This window comes from Sebastes umbrosus, chromosome 14 (genome assembly GCF_015220745.1).
Source record: "Sebastes umbrosus isolate fSebUmb1 chromosome 14, fSebUmb1.pri, whole genome shotgun sequence".
Lineage (NCBI taxonomy): Eukaryota > Metazoa > Chordata > Actinopteri > Perciformes > Sebastidae > Sebastes > Sebastes umbrosus.
In genome coordinates, this window is record NC_051282.1 from 10,529,607 (window position 1) to 10,548,132 (window position 18,526).

The following is an 18,526-nucleotide window of genomic DNA, read 5'->3' on the forward strand; positions in this document are numbered from 1 at the left end:
GTTCATTAAAATCATCTGGCACCTGGAGGGAAGTTGTCATCATTCAGTGTGTGTGTGCTCAACACATATGACTGCTGTAACTTTTGTGTTGAGAGGTAAAGTTTCAGTTCTTTAAAAACAACTTTTGGTAACTCTTTAATTTACAGGCTGTGTATTTACTGGAAATAGTTATAACAGTAACATAATATTGATTCATATTTGATCAGTGCTGCCTAGTTTGACCGTTTGATTGGAGTTTGCGTGTGATTGACAGCTGCTCAGAGACGGCAAGGCTCCAGCTCGGCTCTGATTGGTTGTTCTCCTCCAGTCTGTGAAATCCTGTAGATACCATTAGGAGCACCAGAGGACACAAAGGCACATGTTTTTTTTCCAGATTATCTGTCTCATGCACTACTGTCAGGATATAGTGACCGTTTTATTAAAACATATTTTTTTAATAATATTTGCTCCATTTCTACCCACTGCTGCTTTAATTATGTAGTAATTTGAAGAAATTGCCACGAAATAACAGTAAAGTAAAATCAATATTATGACAAGTTGTTACTGTAATTACCTAATACTTTACAGTAATTTCAGGTAATTCTACTAATACAGTTTGTTAATTCCCATATAATTACAGAGCAAACCTCTTTATTCTGCTTTAATTTTACTCTGTAATTACCCAATACTTGACAAGCAATTTCAGGTAATTCTACAACTGGTCATTATATTGATTTTACTGATTTTACTTTATTTCCTAGTAATTTCTTCACATTATTATGTAATTAACAGCCTTTAAATTCAAGGGTTTCCCAACTTTTTAATCTATTAACTATAGAAATAGTTACCCCAGATATTAAAGGTGTAGCTGTGTGTGTTTGTGTTAATGTGACTGAAGCAGAATATAATTATGTTTGCAATATAATCATTGTTCAATATTGTATTGATCACTGCTGCTGATTAGTCTGACCAGTCAAACAGAGGAAGGAGAAGGAGAAGAACCTCTCCTTTAGCCAACTTGCTCACAGGTACCTGTCATAGTTCTGCAAAGGTCTTAAAGGACCAGTGTGTAGGAGTTAGTGGCATCTAGCAGTGTGGTTGCAGATTGCAACCAACTGAATACCCCTCCACTCACTACTCCCTTTCCAAGCATGTAAAATAACCTACAGTAGCCGTCAGGTGCATTCATGCCACCAAATACAGCATGTTACTTAAATGTAAAATCGCGAAAGGCTCTCTCTAGAGCAAGTGTTTGGTTTGTCCATTCTGGGCTACTGTAGAAACATAGCGGAGCAACATGGCGGACTCCGTGAAGAGGACCCGCTCCCTATGTAGATATGAAGAGCTCACTCTAAGCTAACGAAAACACGATTCTTAGTTTCATGTGATTATACACTTAAAAAAACATAATGATTATATTCCATTTCTGCCAATAGATTCCCCTAAATCTTACACACTGGTCCTTTAAAGGTTTTAAAAGTACTTTTGTCAAATTTCCCATATTTTACAATAATCATTGAATAATATTGTATTCATACAGTCAAAGGTGATTCCCCATGTTAGCAGATTTTTGTTTTTGCTGTTTTTGGATTTATAGGATCTAATGATACTATGAAAAAATCTTAATTATGAGAAAATACACTGCAGTGTAAGGCATAATGCACTATGGTCTATGGCAGGTTTAAAGGTGTAAATTGAGACTCATTTCAGAAACATGAAGAAACCTGGTTTTTCAGTAGATATTATGTTATTTTTATTATAACATGACACATTAACCTCAACAGATTTCTTCTCAACGACTTACAGTACGTTGTTTACATCACATATGGATATTGTAATAGTAAGGAATCAGTGAGATTCTAAATAAAAACAATGAAACTCACACTTGTGTGGCTATAATAACAGATTGATTTAAATGAGATTAACATAACACAGTTTAACACTTCAAATAATACAGAAACATAAAGCATCATTCATTAGCTATGTTTGACATGTTCTTTAACATGATTCAATTTCACATGTAGAGACCGTCGTGGCAAGCAAAAAACATTTACATTGGTTACATTGCAACTTATACTTGAATATCATTCTTTGTTACAAACAGGTACATGCTTATTAATAGAAGCCTAATATCTAGCCTAAATCTCCAGGCTTTAATCCTTACATGATATCATTACAGTATCACAACAATCACTCTTAGGTTTTACTTCATTATGCATATACAGTGGAAACCTCTTAAAGTGGCCACATCTGTCAAACTGATCAATATAAGAATATGATTATTAGAACTGTTTTTTTTCTTTATTTCTCATGCAGATTATCATCTAATTGACATTTGTATATGTATTACATATTTAATGAATTTTATTGACTGTTTCAAAATACAGTTCAGCTGTTTCAAACGCGGCTCGAACCACAGATGCTTACGTGCACATTTGTTTTCTGTCTCCATCTCTGGCAGCCATGACTGTGTTCCCGTTGTTTGAGTAGACTACACAAGGTAGCCTGAGGAACATCAAGTTTCATTGGCTCGTTTTTAGCGGTTTGTCATTTAAGCTTCGTGGAGACTATGTTTTTCTTTGAGAGAAAAATTGCTTTCTTTTTCCTGTCATGTCTTTAATGTGCACAAAGCACCAGCCTCAAGTAGACAGCCTAAAGCTGACGGGTTACCGCGAGGCAAAGCATCATGGGAGTAAAGTCTATATAAGCGGTTGATCACTGTAACCATGATCACTATAAGCTGTTTACACTGTACTTCATTATGTTTCAGCAGCTGCAAGCACATGAACATCTTAACACAATTCATAAACAAGACATAAACCATGCAAAAATACAATTCTTGTTCGACACGATTTTTAGATTTGATTTTTAGAAATAATACAGGTTAACAAAGAAATACGTCTTCCATTAGTTATTAGTTCAAAAATTGATAATTTCTGACAACATTTGTCTCTCACCCTCTCACAACTCTTTCCATGTTCATTGAAATTCAGAACTTCTAATTCGACATTGTGATTTAATAAGAAATGCAACAATTTAATCAGTCCTCTTTTTCTCTCTGTTTTACCTTCATGGAAATAATTTTCATTTACAGAAATCCTCATTAAACAATGCACTTGAAATGATTATTAATGCATTAAAGATTTTATGACTGACTAAATTCTCCAGGTCGATATTTTTCTTGTGCACTCTTGTTTGAAGTGTTGAATTTTTGTGTGCCTGTCTAATCGCGTGTAGTTTGTAATGATTCATTGACTGTCCACATGGATCACTCAGACAAATTCACCTGTCCATGATCAAATTAACAAAAGTCTGTGAATGTTGTTTTACAGGAATCTGATGAATGAATAACCACGTGAAAACAACTATCAGCCATTAGCTGGGTTGTGGTTGTGTTGGCTCACTCACAGATTGTACATTTCATCCAGACTTTGAATAGCTTCTTCCTTAGTGTGTGTTTTCCACTCGCTGGGAATTTCTCCTCTGCCCTGGAATTTTAACTCATAGTGGTCTTCCAGTTGCTTCTCAAATCGACACACAAACCATGTCCAATATTTCAGCTTGGACTCATCAGGGGTAATTCTCCAGTTAGCATAACGTGGGCCAGCAGTTCGGTACTGTTTGAAGGGAATTGACTTTTCTGACTCATGACCAACGTAAAAAACTATATCACTTGCAACTTTTGTTGTGCAGAAATCAACAGACAGATTTTTTGTGTTTCTCCAGTACATACCATTGGCTGCAGAAGATCGATGAAAAGGTACGCTGTGGTCATCAGGACTGTGATCTTCCAGTGTGTTGGTACAAACAGCTGCACAGAATGGGCATGTGACCCAGCAGCAGTTACACAGCTGATCAATGAGGATTTGATCAGGCTTCATCCTGAATTCCTTCATCTTATCCAATGAGAGTTTGCTCACTTCCAACATGTCGGATTTAAGACCTTTCTCTATCTCTTCTTTGAGAAAGTCAAATCTGTTTATGTCACTGAAGTTTTCATAACAGATGGTTTTGAATGTTAGCTTATCTTTGAGCAAACTGGAAAATTCCTCCATCCACATGTCCAGGTCTCCTCTCTGGGTTTTGACTTTCTCTGTTGCATCAAACAAAGCTTGACTCACAAGATTTTTGATGTCTTCAACATTTTTCTGGAGTATGTTCCATGCTTTATCTGTGCTGTCTGTGAAGATGTATTTCTGTACTTCCTCTCTTATAAATTCCTCCGCTTGGCTCCTTGGGTGTCGAATGTAGGTGATAAAACCATCAAAGTCCTCTTTCTCTGCGAGCGACTTCAACACGTGTTTCTCCAAGTTCAGCCTGTTCCCACTGAATGCTGGGAAACTACACCTCATCTCTCCAGCGAGATCAATGGCAGTCTTGTTACAGACGGCCTCAACAGTGGAACTCTTCAGGTTCTCACAGATCAGTTCTCCAAGCACAACAGCAGACGAGTTTCCTTTGCAGAAGCTTCTGAAGATGTTGTAATATTGCATTTTCTTGCTTTCTACATAAGCGAGTGCATCGTTGTTCCCTTTGAATTTCTTGTGGGACTCTGTAAGCCATCTCCCTGCTCTGTGAAACACATACAGTACGAGATCAACTGTAAACTTCTTCTTCAGAGCATATTTCCTCTTTGATTCAAATTCTGTCACCTTTTCTTTCACATGGTTGGCCACTTCCTGCAAGAAAGTTGATTTGTAGCCTCTTGTAGCTACAGGTTTGCTCTTGATTGCATCAAGGGACTGTTTTTCAACATCATCAATGAAGGATCTGATCAGTTGCTGTTCTTCATTCTGAAAATACCCCTTAAAGGTATATGTTGCTTTTGTCATGGTTTCTGAAACACGGTCAAGGAAACCTTTTTCTTCTGTGTTACTCAGATCTTGGTGCTTGCTGAGAGATACATAATGAACGTAATCTCCAACCTCTGATATTTTTTTGAATCTGCCACTGCTTTCGCATTCATCTATGAGAGGCCATTCAAACCCAATCTCCTGAAGGATTGTTGACTGATCTTTTTCATAGTTGATGTCCTCAATAGGTTTTATGCCTGCAGTTAGTTCACGAACCAAGCCACTCCAAACAGAGTTGAAGTGCTTTTTAAGTTCCTCTTCATCTTTTGCCTTGTCCTTTAACCGATGAGCGAGCTCTTTGCTCTTTTGTAGCAGCTTGTTCTCAAACTCTGTCTTCTTATCATCTAGCTTTTTACAAGCATTCTTCTGCTGGATAACTTCATCCAGTCTTCTTTTAACTGCTCTCACTTGCTCATCATGAAACTCCTTGATTTTGCTTTCGAATCGTCCTCGCCACTGAACCAACATTTCTTTGTCTCTGTCATCATCAAAGTATGTTGTCATTGATTTTGTGATTTCTCCATAGGTTTTGTTCATTTCTTTATGAAGATAATTGAGCTCGACTTTGTCAAGTTTTCCATTTTCAATTTGGGTATGAAGCCCATTCTCAATGGTCAACATGTTGCTCCTCAGGGCCCAGGTCCAGTTCCCATACTGGATCTCAAGTTTTCTGTACATTGCAATTTCAAGTGTGTTTTTGAAACTGAAAACAAAGTGTTCGTTCATCAGGGCTTTCCACAGGTCCTGGATTTTGCTTTTGAACTGTGAGAGAGTAATCCCAGCAGACTGGGAAGCTTTAGAGAGGATGATGGTCTTCAGCTCTTGGACGCTCTCACTATAACCTGGATTTGGAGGAGCCATAGGTGGACTTCCCTCCCATAGCTGGGCAAAATATTTCACATCTTTCTGCACATCAAATGCAATGATGTCACTGAAGCACCCAGCATCACAAACCTCCTCTTTGGCTGCTAGTGAGGCCATCTTGTCCAGTTTTTCTTGCAGCCGTCTCTTTCCATCCATGTTTTTCTCTGCAGCTGCAATATCTGTAACATTCTGGTGAACGAACACACAACTTGGAGAAAGTTTGATTTTCTTCATCCTCATGAAAGCCTGAACAACAATCTGCAGAACATCTTGCATCTCAGCTGGATTCTCTCCAAAGATGTTGATCAGTGTCATGTTTCCCAGACCAACAACAAATGTTGCCAGTTCATTGTCATGCTGAAGAGTGGCGTTACCTTCCAACTCAAGAGCACGCAGTCCTTCCGTGTCCACCACTAGGATGTAGTCAAACTGAAAGTCTTCCTTGATCTCCTCTGACACTTTGACCAGCTGCATGAAGGCCCCCTTGGTGCACCTGCCAGCACTCACTGCAAACTGTAACCCAAACATGGCATTCAGCATTGTTGATTTTCCACTGCTCTGTACGCCCAAAACTGACAAAACAAAAACTCTCTTGTCGCCCAGTTTCTTGATGACTTCATCTAAAAGGCTAGAGATCCATGTTAAAGGTACGTGACCTGCATCACCATCCATCAGCTCCATTGGGTGTCCTGATATCATCAGCTCTGCAGCCAGCTCCGGGTATTTAGACCAGTCAGTCTGTACCCTCTTTGTTTGTTTCTGCAGAGATGCATGGGCTTCATAGATCTGTCCCATTTCTCTAAAGATGTGCTCCAAGCCAAAAGTTGCTGACTGTAGTTTGGTTGATATTTCATCAAGCTCAGTTTGCTTTCCTTTTAACAGATCAGATTTGTCATGCTTCTTCTTCAAAGCCAAGACTTCAGTCCACTTTTCATCATAGTTTTGGAGAATTGAAGAGAGATCGTCTGTGGAGAGGGCATCTATTAAGATCTGAGTCCATTTCAGGAAATAGACTTTGTCTGTTGATGGCAAAGATGAGAGGCTTTCAATGAACAACTCCATCAGTTTACTGCCGGAAGCAGTGCGTTGTTTTTGTCGTTTTTGGTTTAATTTCTGTTGCTTTTCACATTTCTCCTTCTCAATGTTTCCTTTCAGGTGATACAGTTCTTTGTTTATTTTGCACCACTCATGCCACAGTTGGCCTTGACAAGGGAGAAATGTATCTTTGATCTTTGAAACATCCATCCCCTGAAGCAAGTTTACTACTTTCATAGCAGCAGCTTTTCCTTTTTGACAGGCTTCATCATCTTCATCCACTCTGATTCCAGAGACCTCATCCATTGTTTCAAGCTGGAAGGATGCATGTGGTCCAGACAAAATGTTTCCAATGATTTTTTTCAGTTCTTCAGAAACATCTGACTGGCTTCTGTCCTTTAGACCCACTTTGTATTTTCCCTTTTTTGTCTCAACAGCACCACAATCTTTATCAGCAATGAGAATAATGAGAGGCTTCGGAGACTTGTAAAGGGCTGAGATAACTGCAGTACCTTTATCATCTTTTTCCAGAGTTGGAACAAGAACAACATTGACTGAAGATCTGTCAGTCAGTATGTTACGCTGTTTGTCAATGGACAGAGCATCACCATGAAGATTACAGAAGGCAATGCAGTCAGTGAAGGCATCAGTGGGTTTTCCAGCAGGGCAGTACCAGGCAATCTCTGCCACACCATCCATCAGATGTCGAGACTTGGTGCTACCTGGGCAGTTTCTGTGGAAGAAGGTGTTGTGACGGTCGTTGATCAAAGAGTTCATCAGCTGAGATTTAGACAGAGATAGTGAACCCAGGCGGAGAAATGACACCATGGGTGTCTCAGCTTTGCAGATGGGCATACTCTTCATGGTGACAATGTTTGAATTGTCTTTGATTTCAGTTATCTTCCATGTTTTTCTTATTTTTCTGAATGTCCACAGAGGACAGCCAATATCCATTGTGACTGGGTCAGGAACAAGCAAAGGTAAGGCGTACTGACATTGTGATAGCTTTGTAATCATGTTCTGCTTAAAGAAGCTGTCTGAGCAGTGAAATACTGCCATTTGAACATCCATTGGATGCACATGAGTCTTGAGTTTTGATTGGTCAAACTCTACACTGGTGCTGTAAAGAGCATCCAAGTCATCATCATCTGTGTCAACAGAGTCAAATTCTGCTACAGGATTTGAATGGCTAACCTCAGGACTGTCTTGTTTTACAGGAATATATCTGGCTCTGTAGTCTAACATCATCAACCTCTGAAGAAAAGTAAGAGCGAGATCTTTCTCAGATGTGTCATGGTCCTGTTTCACAGGTGGACCTACTTTAAGAAAATCTGCTGGTGACAACTTCTGTTGATGTTTGTCTTGAAGGTGAAGTCTTTGAAGCAGTGTTTCAGCTTCTCTTTGATATGGTTTCTTCCTTTTGATCTCCACTGACTGCTGTAAATAAGTAATAAACATGTACTGTATTTAGAAAATGATAATGTCACACAATGGGATATAAAGTAAATAGTCGTTAAGATCTTGTGAACTCAATTTGGAGTTTCTTACCTTATCCATGTTCCCACTCGTATCCATATCTAAGTTACCTGAAGGACAGCAATAAACCAGAGGGACAGATCAACCAATATGTTTTTCTAATGTTCATTGCAAGTCATTTCTGAATGTTGAAAGCTATAATTAGCTCTATTTTTTACAGTTTGGGGTTATCCTACATTAAAATATTCCTTAAAATGTTACCTCTCTTCTTGGTTGCAGATGATACAGACTTGATTTCAGACTTTCCCCCTGTGCTGTCACCAGTCTTCTGTGAGTCACACTAAGAAAACATGGGATTTTATATAACCTTTACAGTAGTTCACCTGGTTTGAGCATTTGAGATTAACAAGATAAACGTGGTGTAACACATAGTGGTGCACCAATTCAATAAAGGAATACAAAAAAATAAAAGCAAGGTAAAACAATATGCTCATTTCCAAATTTCAAATAAATATGGGTAGTTTTAGAAAACGCATGCTGTTCTATAACCATGATCCCTATTGAGCATACCTTGATTTCAGCTGCATCCACCTCCATATCTTCTACTGCAGCTTAATGCAAGAAAAAAGCAGATTGCACAAGATCAAGGTTTAGAAATAACACTATTAGTTAACCATCTTACTTTCATTATATTTGTAATGTGTCTGTGTTAAATTCCATTTATTTCTGCAAATGATTTTATCATTGACATAATATCACCCTCTTCAGTTCAGAGAAAGACATTGAAGTGCTCTGCAAAAAGAAAATATTAAAATAATCTAGAAATTTTGTTTGTTTAGTTTTTCTTGTCTTTTTGCACGTTGGGTTGTATGACTTTACAAAGACGTTTTTGGTCAGTTATGAGATGTGATTGATTTTTATGTGTTTTTGGTTGTACTGTGATATTAGAGACTTGACAGTTGCAGGATGATGCCTATAAATTGTACAGGGTCCTCATAACCTAATGAATTAATCTGACACGATTGGTAAGATAAAGACACCCCAAACCATTTAGGTAAAGTTAAAAAAGATTACTTGGTTTTCATAATGATGTCTCATTCAATCTTTCACATCCTGTAAGCAAACCTTGGAACCACCCTGTTCAGCAACATTGATCGCTAAATAGGTATTAAAAAAAGAAATGAATGATTGATTTTTATTTATTCAACTGGAGAATCAAGATTTGTGCATTAAAACCTATTAACCTAAAGTTATTGTTTTTTATGTTTCAGAACAATTATTACTACTATACTCTGATGCTCAAATATCTGCCTGCTTTAAAAGATTCAAAATCAAAGCTTTGATGTATTTCTAATTTAAGTTCTGTCCACATTATCTTTATGAAGCAGTATAGGTGCATATGGAGGACAGAACCTGCCAAAATCAAAAGTAAATAAATGAGTCGATAAATAAATAAATATGTCATTAAATGTACCAAAAATATAAAAAAAATAAATGTAGACATTCATTAATTGATAAAATGTGACATTAATTGATATTTCTTTTTTAATTTAACTTTGTACTAATTCCCCTATATACTCTTGTATTTAATTTTCCTGATTATTTATTTAATTTGTATCTATTTATTTTTGCATTTATCCTTTTATTTTAGATGTATTTATTCATTATTAAATTGTATGTATTCATTTATGTATTTTTGTATTTACTTATTTATTTAGTTCTGCATGATTTTCCCTTTGCATTTTCCCTCATATTTATTCCTCCAAACTTATTTATTTCTGTTTTTCTTTTCTTTATACATTTCATGTGCATTTCTGCTTCATTATGCAAATGAGGGGGCTGTCATTCAACATGTGTCATGGGGTCAGAGTGCATAGATCAATTATATGATAGTTATCGTTTGCACACGGACAGCAGTCGGAGCAGCAGCAGGAATGAAGACTGGAGTTGGAGCAGACAGCGTTAGTTAGCTAGCAGACATATAGAGTTCTACAGGAATGAGTACTAAAACCCGGAAATGAGTTAGCATTTTAGCATCTCTGGTTCCCTCGTCTGGACGTCAATGTTTTTTTTTTTAATGGGTTTTTAGTTAGATGCCTGAAATAAGTTTTTTTTTAACAGTTTTTTTTACAGTTTTTTAGCCTTTGTGTGTCTTAGGAAAGGTGGTTGCTAACAGCAGTGGCTAAATGAGACTACTAAACGTCATCACGCCAACTCTTCCAGATTTACAGCCTCGTTGTGTAAACTCACGCTCATGCGACCATGCTGTAGTTCCTTTATAGCCTAACGTTAGCTTTTTACTTCTGGCGATTGCATTCACACTGCAAAAATCCTAAAAGTGGTGTTCATTTGTGAAGATTATTTTACGGAACAAAACATGTAAGTATTTTAAATGTGTGTTTGCTGCAGAGCTTATTTTCAGCAATAATCCAAAACCCAATGGAAAAATCTCATTGGCTTTTTGTCAAGGGAACCCAAGGCGATGCTATTATCCTGGTTGGCCAACAAAAATACGTCATCCCTGGAGCACTCTATAGTCAATTTATGCTCTGTGATCTCGATCAACCAATAGGTGAAAAGTTGTCCCCATGACCTACATTGAATGACAGCCTTCTAATTTGCATAACAAAGAAGAAATGCATGAAGAAATGTAGAAAGAAAAGAATACATAAATAAATAAGTCAGGGGAAATAAATGGGGTGTAAATGCAAAGGGAAATAATCCACAAATCAATAAATAAATACAATTTAATAATTAGTAAATACATAAAGTTAAGATAAAAATAAAAAAATAAAAAAATACATTTAAAAGTTAAAAATAAATAAATAAATAAATAAAAGGGAAAATTTAGAGTAGAGTAGTAGTAGAGTAGATAGAGGAATTAATACAAAGGTAAATAAATAAAGAAGCAAATTATAACAGAAATATCAATATATGTCACATTTTATCAATTAATTAATGCCTACATTTATTTTTTATTATTATTTAAATATCCGGTCATTTATTAAATCTAGATTTTGTCAGGTTCCTCCATAGGTGTAATCTGTGAATACACATTAAAGATTAAAACCTCACTTGTTTGATTTTGCTGAAACGCTGAGGTATTGATCCTTTCTTCTTTGTGGGATTTGTGGTCCAGGTGTTCTTTCTTCCCTCTATTTTCAGCACACATCACCCCACTGTAGCCGTGGTGACCATTTTCAGAGACCATGACGTCTATTTTTTCCAGCAGAGCTATTATCTCTCTTTCATCCATCATACTTTTTGTACATGTGTGATATCTTTTTTCAACAAAACTGCTGTTGGCGTTCAGGTCTGTCAATGCACCTTCACATTTTTCATCTGACTCATGAGTCACAACTGTCATTACATAAGCAAGTGATCCTTTCCCAAAAGCTTTTTCTAACCACTGCACTCCTGAACTGTAATGGCTGCTATGTAGACCATGCGGTACCAGTAAGAGAAAGGCATGGATTTCCTGATTCAATGGGAATTTGTCAATATTTTGTAGACCAAGCATGTTAATGACAGAGATGTGCCGACCACACAAATCATACAGTTTGGTTGAAAACTGTTCCACATTTGTTTGCTTGTCATGGTCAATTAAGATGTTTTTTGATCCAATCTCAACAGAATTTGCGTCACCAATTAACACAAGTGTGAGTTCAGGTATCACTGAAACAAAATAAACAGAGAACGACATTAGTATGTAACACTGCAGTAATCAATGAAGCAGCATTGTCAAAGTTATACGGAGTTCACACAAACTCAATGACAAAATAAAAGTATATAATTAATTGTCACATTCACATGATGAGTTTGATATGTTTTAATACTTCCTCAGTGTTTGAAACTCAACTGAAACATAATCTATAAAATCAATGTTACTGTACATCAATTCTTGTTTCAAATATTACCTGTCTCATTGGCTGCAGATGGTACAGACTTGGTTACAGACAGTCCTCCTCCCATTGCTGTTTTTATCAATGTCTTCTGCTCTTCATCTTTACAGAGTCGTGCTGTAGGCCTATGACGAAACCATTGAGACAAATACAACATAAACTATTACTGCAAAGGCACATTACCATTCAAGCTGATTGAGCTAATTATTTGAGAGGATAAATAAAAGCACTAAATCTTGCACATAAAACATTTTGTGGAACATCCCGATGATTTTGCTGCTGGTGGAATGTTGCAGATATTGCATTTTTTCCTGCATTAATTTCTTTATATTTTGTTATAAATATAATTTCATGATGAGCGAACACAACAAATATTTTTTTTAAAATGACTAATGGAGGGAAATATAATATCTTTACCAAGTTACACTGAAACACCCCATTCCACCATAAATTGTGGAATTATCTTTACTTCGGTAAAAACAAAACATTCAGGAGCCAGGTGACAATTCAAAATATAATGGAATATAATGCAGTCAGGCTCTCAGGCATTCTGTATTACTTTAAAATATTTATTCTCCTGTACAGTAGATCAACTTGAGTCAACACACACACATAGGTATGATTTACACTTCCATCCTCTTTTATATCTTCTTTGTGGGGAAGTAACCTCTTTAAATGTAGCCTGCATGTGGCCTATTCACATCAATGATAAATAAATTTTAATTAATTAATTTTAATTAATTTATAAATTTAAATTTAAATATAAATATATATGTATATAAATATATACAGTAAAATGTATGAATAATATATATACACACACACACAGACACACACGCGCACACACGCACACACACACACACACACACACACACACACAAGTCTAAGTGTAGTGGTTTTCATATTGAGAGGACATGTTGCCCGGTCCCCACTGGCTACTTCAAAGAAGTAGTTTGATGGTTAAAACTTGTTTTAAAGTTGAAGATAGGGTCAACGATGTTGGAAAGCTAGCATCATTTGAAAGTAGCATGGCCTCAGGAGCTCCGTCTAACCCCTCCTCCCCTCGGGGCTCCTTCCAAGGCAACGCCCCAACACACACATGCACGAGCATCACCGCATCGGAACTACTTCACAGACACAGAGCGGAGAGAGGACCTCAACTCAACAACGCTACCTAATGACAAGTAACCGCGGCAGTGCTACTTTTGGATGAGTTTTCTCTTCCATTCTCCAGTAAACTTGTGGCGGCGATGCGCTTTGAGTTCAGGCTGGTGCACGCCAAGGGTGGAGTACGAGCAGGGAGGCAGGGAGGCATCTGATTGGTTCTTTCCAAGACGACCGCAAGGCAGTGATTGGTAGACAGCTCTTTTCCGGTCCATTTTTCAGAGCTCATAAGAAATGGATCTTTGTCAGGGTGTAAAGACCATTTCAACTAATATAACAAATAGTGTATACTGGATAACATCGTCAACACTGCCTTTAAGGTTTTAAGGTTTTAGGGGTGCGTGTATGTGTGTGTGTGTGTGTGTGTGTGTGTGTGTGTGTGTGTGTGTGTGTGTGTGTGTGTGTGTGTGTGTGTGCGTGTGCGTGCGCGTGTGTTTGTGTGCAAGCACTCTTAAAAAAACGTCTTCCTCACGCAGCAAAGACTTATTGAGAAATATCACTATATCAAACTGAAGTTGTTATAAAAACTCTACATGCTCAGATTTTAAGTATGGACACAAAACAGTACATCGTTTAAACTCACCTTTTGTTCCGTGTCTCTTTAGCTCTGCCTGGTCTGTGTGGATGAGGCTGCTTTGACTTCCTGTCCCCACTCTATATACAGTATAGAGACCTGATTCTGGGTCTGCCCCTCACAAACCCCTCCCACCTGCTCTTAACACAACTGATGTGGTGTGATAGGGTTACGGAACTGAGAAACTGACATGTAAATCAGTGATGAGAAACGTGCAAGTGAAAGTAAGACTGCCTCAACTCATGATTTACCCGAAACCACGTGACTTCAGGGTAAGTGGTGTATAGGTTCATGGTGGAAACAGTCAAAGCACAAATAACTCTCAACTCTGAACACAACAAAATGTAGTAGCCTCTCTAGCAATGTATGTTTATTGACAGCTCTATGGAGCTGAGAAACTCTGCATGCACATTACATGTAAATCAGCAGTGGTGGAATGTAACTAAGTACATGTCATTTACTCAAGTACTGTACTATAAAATATATTTTTGATAATACCAGTTTGGTCAGAGGATATACTTTAAACTTAAACTTTATGACATTTTGTCATACACATACAGCTACATACATGAAATTTGACCTGTGCATTTAACCCATCCTAAGCATTTAGGAGCAGTGAGCTGCTGTAAAGCGCCCGGGGAGCAACTTGGGGTTTAGTGTCTCACTCAAGGACACTTCGACAATAATATAATATAATATAATATAATATCAGGCAGTATAGTTTCTAAATGAAGGGTGAGAATCTTCACATCCACATTTAAGAGTGAAATTGGACGATAAGAACTACAGCAATATGGATCTTTTTCTTTCTTAAGTAATAAAGAGATCTGGGCTTCACACTGTTTTGTTCTGGTTCAACAATAGCGTGGACTCAAATGCAGACACAAACACTAGTCTTTTAAAGGTGTAACAAAGATCATTTATTACACAAATATTAAAGGTACTGTGAACAGGGCTGGGGTTCCTGGAGGTCCAAAGCGTGGCAGTAATAATGTCAATACTTATTTCACGGAACAGGGGGCACGGGGAGGGGGTGTCCAGGAATCCTTCCAGAGAAACAGATGATCCACTTGAGCTCCGAGAGGAGGAATGGTGTCGGAGAGTGAACAGGTAGGTAAGTAACTAAGGTAAGGATCCAGGTCGAGGAGGAGCAGCGTGTAGGAGTGAGCAGGCAGGTTGGAACCAGGAAGCAGAGACAGCTGGCAGGTGAACAAACCTGAACAAAGAACAAAGCAAGGTGAGTCCAAAAATCCAAAAACGAACATAAGCAAAGTCAAGAAGAAAATATACTAAGAGAGCCTGGATATGTCTTGTACCACTGAGGGCGACGGAACGATCTGGCGATGACTGGCAGGAAGACTGGGGTTGATATGCTGCAGGTGTGAGTCATGGTAGGTTAATTGCTGTCAGCTGCTCCAGCAGTGCCGCCCAGGAGAAGGAGGAAGGCCACACCTCCCAACACACTGACAGACTAGACAAACAGGGGAAAAACACACAGGAGACAAAAGGGCAGGGAAACAGAGGAAACACATCGAAAACTAGACTGCCAAGGTGATATCATGACACACGCAATGTTTGTGGAAGGATTCCAGTCTCAAGCGATTCATGGTACAAACTTAAAAAGACGCCGTTTTACATTTACAGAAAGCTTTTTATAGAGTTCGATGGGAAAACCGTCCTTACCGGGGCTTTATCCACTCTGCATACCTATGATTGCGTTGTTGATCTCCTCTTATGTATTGGGCTGTCCAAGATTTCCACTTTGTCAATAGCACTGACTTTAGGTGCAGGAACATTTTTTTAAAAACCCATGGAGATCTTCAGGGTTAAAACTTTCTTCAGAGGAATAAAGTGAAATGTAAAATGCCTGATTTATTTCTTGAGGGTCACGAGTGAGTCCATTACTGACATTCATTTCTGAGATTAATGGAGATACAAAGGACTTGGTGAACCAGAGCATACTGGGTTTGTCACCATACTCATAACAAGCATGTCTAGATTTCAAAAGCATCTCTTCAGCTATAACTGTTGAGAGATTTTCAAATTCAGGTTGAAGGAAGTGTCTCTCTCTTGATATAGTTTTGCAGAGGGATAAGTCTACCTAAAATTAGTGATAATTGTTAAAATTGACAACCCCTTTTATTCTTTCATAGATGCATAGGAAATTAATTGTCCTTTAGTTAAATATATATTTGCTGATGCACTTAGACACATGGTCAGTGATGGAACCTGGGATCATTGGGTGTTTTGGGTCTTTCAACATCATACACCCTCACCCAGGCGACCCAGCCGGGATTGATCAGGTCCCGACTTGTGTCAAAGTAGCATGTACCCACGGATCGCCCCTCTTGATCCACAGCCATCTAGAGGCCTTTTCAGCTGCCTCTGTGGTGTTTTTGAGGGCCTGTCTCTGGCGTGCACCTGTGATGCCCAGCAGGCTGTATGCTTTGCAGAGAGACCGAGCTGCGAAGCCTCTACAGCTCACCTCTATTGGCACACACCGTGCACGCCACACCCGCCTGCGGCACTCCTCCACTAAGTCAGCATATTTGGCGCGCTTCCTCTCAGTTGCTTCTTTCATCCGCTCCTCCGAGGGAACGGTCAGCTCCAGCAGGGCCACCTGTTTTGATAAATATAAGAACAGCACTATGGCCCTATTCAGACCTGGTATTAACATGCGTCCTCAGTGATCGGATCACAAGTGGACAGCTTTAAATACGTTTGTTCACACCTGGCATTAGAATGCGTCTCCACATGCGTCTTCAGTGGTGACTTGTGATCCCATCTCACTTCCCCGTTCCATATGCAAATAAACACGTAATAAACACATGGCTACAGCAACTGTTGTGACGTAATATTACATGAATATCAGTAGTAATATACATATTTATGAATTCTAGTACATTGTATTAACATCAAAATAAAAGGTTATTGTACCGGCGGTCCCCGGGGACCTCTGCACTGCTGGCACCGCTGCTTTTGCCAGACAACAGGCGGGCGGGCGGGTATCAGCTCCATGCAAAGCAGCAGAACAAAAATACCGACACATCTCCGACAGTATGATAGTCTGTAGATATTACAGACGAGGCGAGGGCCCGTTCATCGCTGCTTGCAGCTTTAATTATTATTATTATTATTATTATTATTATTATTATTATTAGCATTTTTTTCTCTTAGGGATAGTTTGGGTCTTTTGAACTGGGGTTGTATGAGGCACTTAGTCATAGTCAGGGACAGCCCGTTATCCCGAAATCAAACACCCATTTTTCCGAAGGCCCATATGCTCAGAAAATACAACAAACAATTATTATGCAGAATGACATCATCGGACCTTGCAGGACACAATATTTTTTCCTACTATGGAAAAGACATGACCCGCCCTACTCTGCCTCTGATTGGCCTACCCTGATATTCTTACCATAACCCTTACCAATCTCACTCCTCATGCCTAAGCCTAACCAACCCAACCATTGAAGGCATTGAGTACTAGTGAGATTGTTTGTCTGTTATCGGATATTGTTAGCGCGATATCTCAAAAAGGTATAGACAGGTTTTAACATGGGCCAGGGATGATGCTGAGGGAACATGGAGATGAGGGAACCTAGAGCCTAATTTGGATGGGAAAAAATTCATAGGCGCAGAGGGAACATAGGCCTGACCCCCAGTGGTTCCAGACCAATCATAGCTTACCATCTTCTTCCTTTGTTTTACAAAGGAGCTCTATTTCCCCTAAACCTTGTGACTTGGAGGAAAACAACAATTGTTCCTCCTTGCAGCACCAACTGCATCATTCTTCTTTTGCTTAGCCATATTTACAGTCGTGCATGGAGGAGCCTCTGTGCTCCTATTGGTCAATATTTGCAACATTAATGTGAAAGGATATTAAGAATAAAAAGGATGAATTGACTATGAATAAAACTAATATGAACTTTTGATCACAGGACTAAGACTAAATCTAAAAATACTTGACAAAATTAACATTATTTGTGATTTTGGGTTACATAAATAAAATGCACTTGATTTAGTATGTGGCAGATCTTAGACATATTTTGAGATTGGGTCAAGAGAAAATCTGGTCTTCTCATAATGCTCATTAATGACAGACGAGGCATGAACTCCATTGACTGATTTATTACAGAAAAAGAAAATATCCCATTTTTTTCCATAAAGACTGATATTTCTGTTAGTAATTATGAATATCAATATACTGTAGCAATGACAAGAGTCTAATAAATCAAACAACAAAAACAATTCCAATATTGGCAGTAGTAAAAAGTAACTGTAATAAGATCATTTAAAAAGAGATAATATAAGTAATAAGTATAAAAATTGTTGAATACTCCAAGAAATTCAGAAAGATAAAGCATTGTTCATCAAATTCTTGAAGAAAAAAAACGTTCAAAATAGTACGATGAAAATGTTTGTGTAAATATGATTTTCAGATGAGTTGCACAACAAATATCTAAATGGTTAACAATAAAAAAAAATCCATTCTTTCATTTTTACATAATGTCAACTTCTCACAACTCTTTCCCTTTTCGTGTAACTCAACAAGTCTCAAATACAAGTTTCATGCATTTTCATAATCAACACTTCATTAATTCAATGTCAGGACATACACCTTATAACTAATTCTTAATCTATTGAAAAATGATTTCAAAACCCCTCAAAAGATAGTT

At 38.1% G+C, this 18,526-nt stretch overlaps 1 protein-coding gene and 1 long non-coding RNA gene across 5 annotated transcripts in view; both read right to left on the minus strand.

The window, feature by feature from the left end:
* Nucleotides 1–1,707: 1,707 nt before the first annotated feature.
* The window catches only part of LOC119501887 (interferon-induced very large GTPase 1-like), a 342,733-nt gene continuing 325,914 nt past the window's right edge, over nucleotides 1,708–18,526 (minus strand). For 2 of the 4 annotated variants that reach the window (XM_037792613.1, XM_037792610.1), the window contains exons 50-51: nucleotides 8,280–8,317; nucleotides 1,708–8,168 (exon numbers count right to left, since the gene is read on the minus strand). In XM_037792613.1, the coding sequence (XP_037648541.1) occupies nucleotides 3,384–8,168; nucleotides 8,280–8,317 (4,823 nt within the window). In that variant the 3' untranslated portion in view covers nucleotides 1,708–3,383. The remainder of the gene's footprint in view (nucleotides 8,169–8,279; nucleotides 8,318–18,526) is intronic. The other 2 variants (XM_037792611.1, XM_037792612.1) reach the window with 2 other exon arrangements.
* On the minus strand, nucleotides 11,797–13,882 carry LOC119501935. Its single transcript, XR_005209962.1, has 3 exons — nucleotides 13,857–13,882; nucleotides 12,125–12,234; nucleotides 11,797–11,882 (listed from the first exon to the last, which is right to left on the minus strand). It is a non-coding gene; the product is annotated as an uncharacterized LOC119501935 (long non-coding RNA).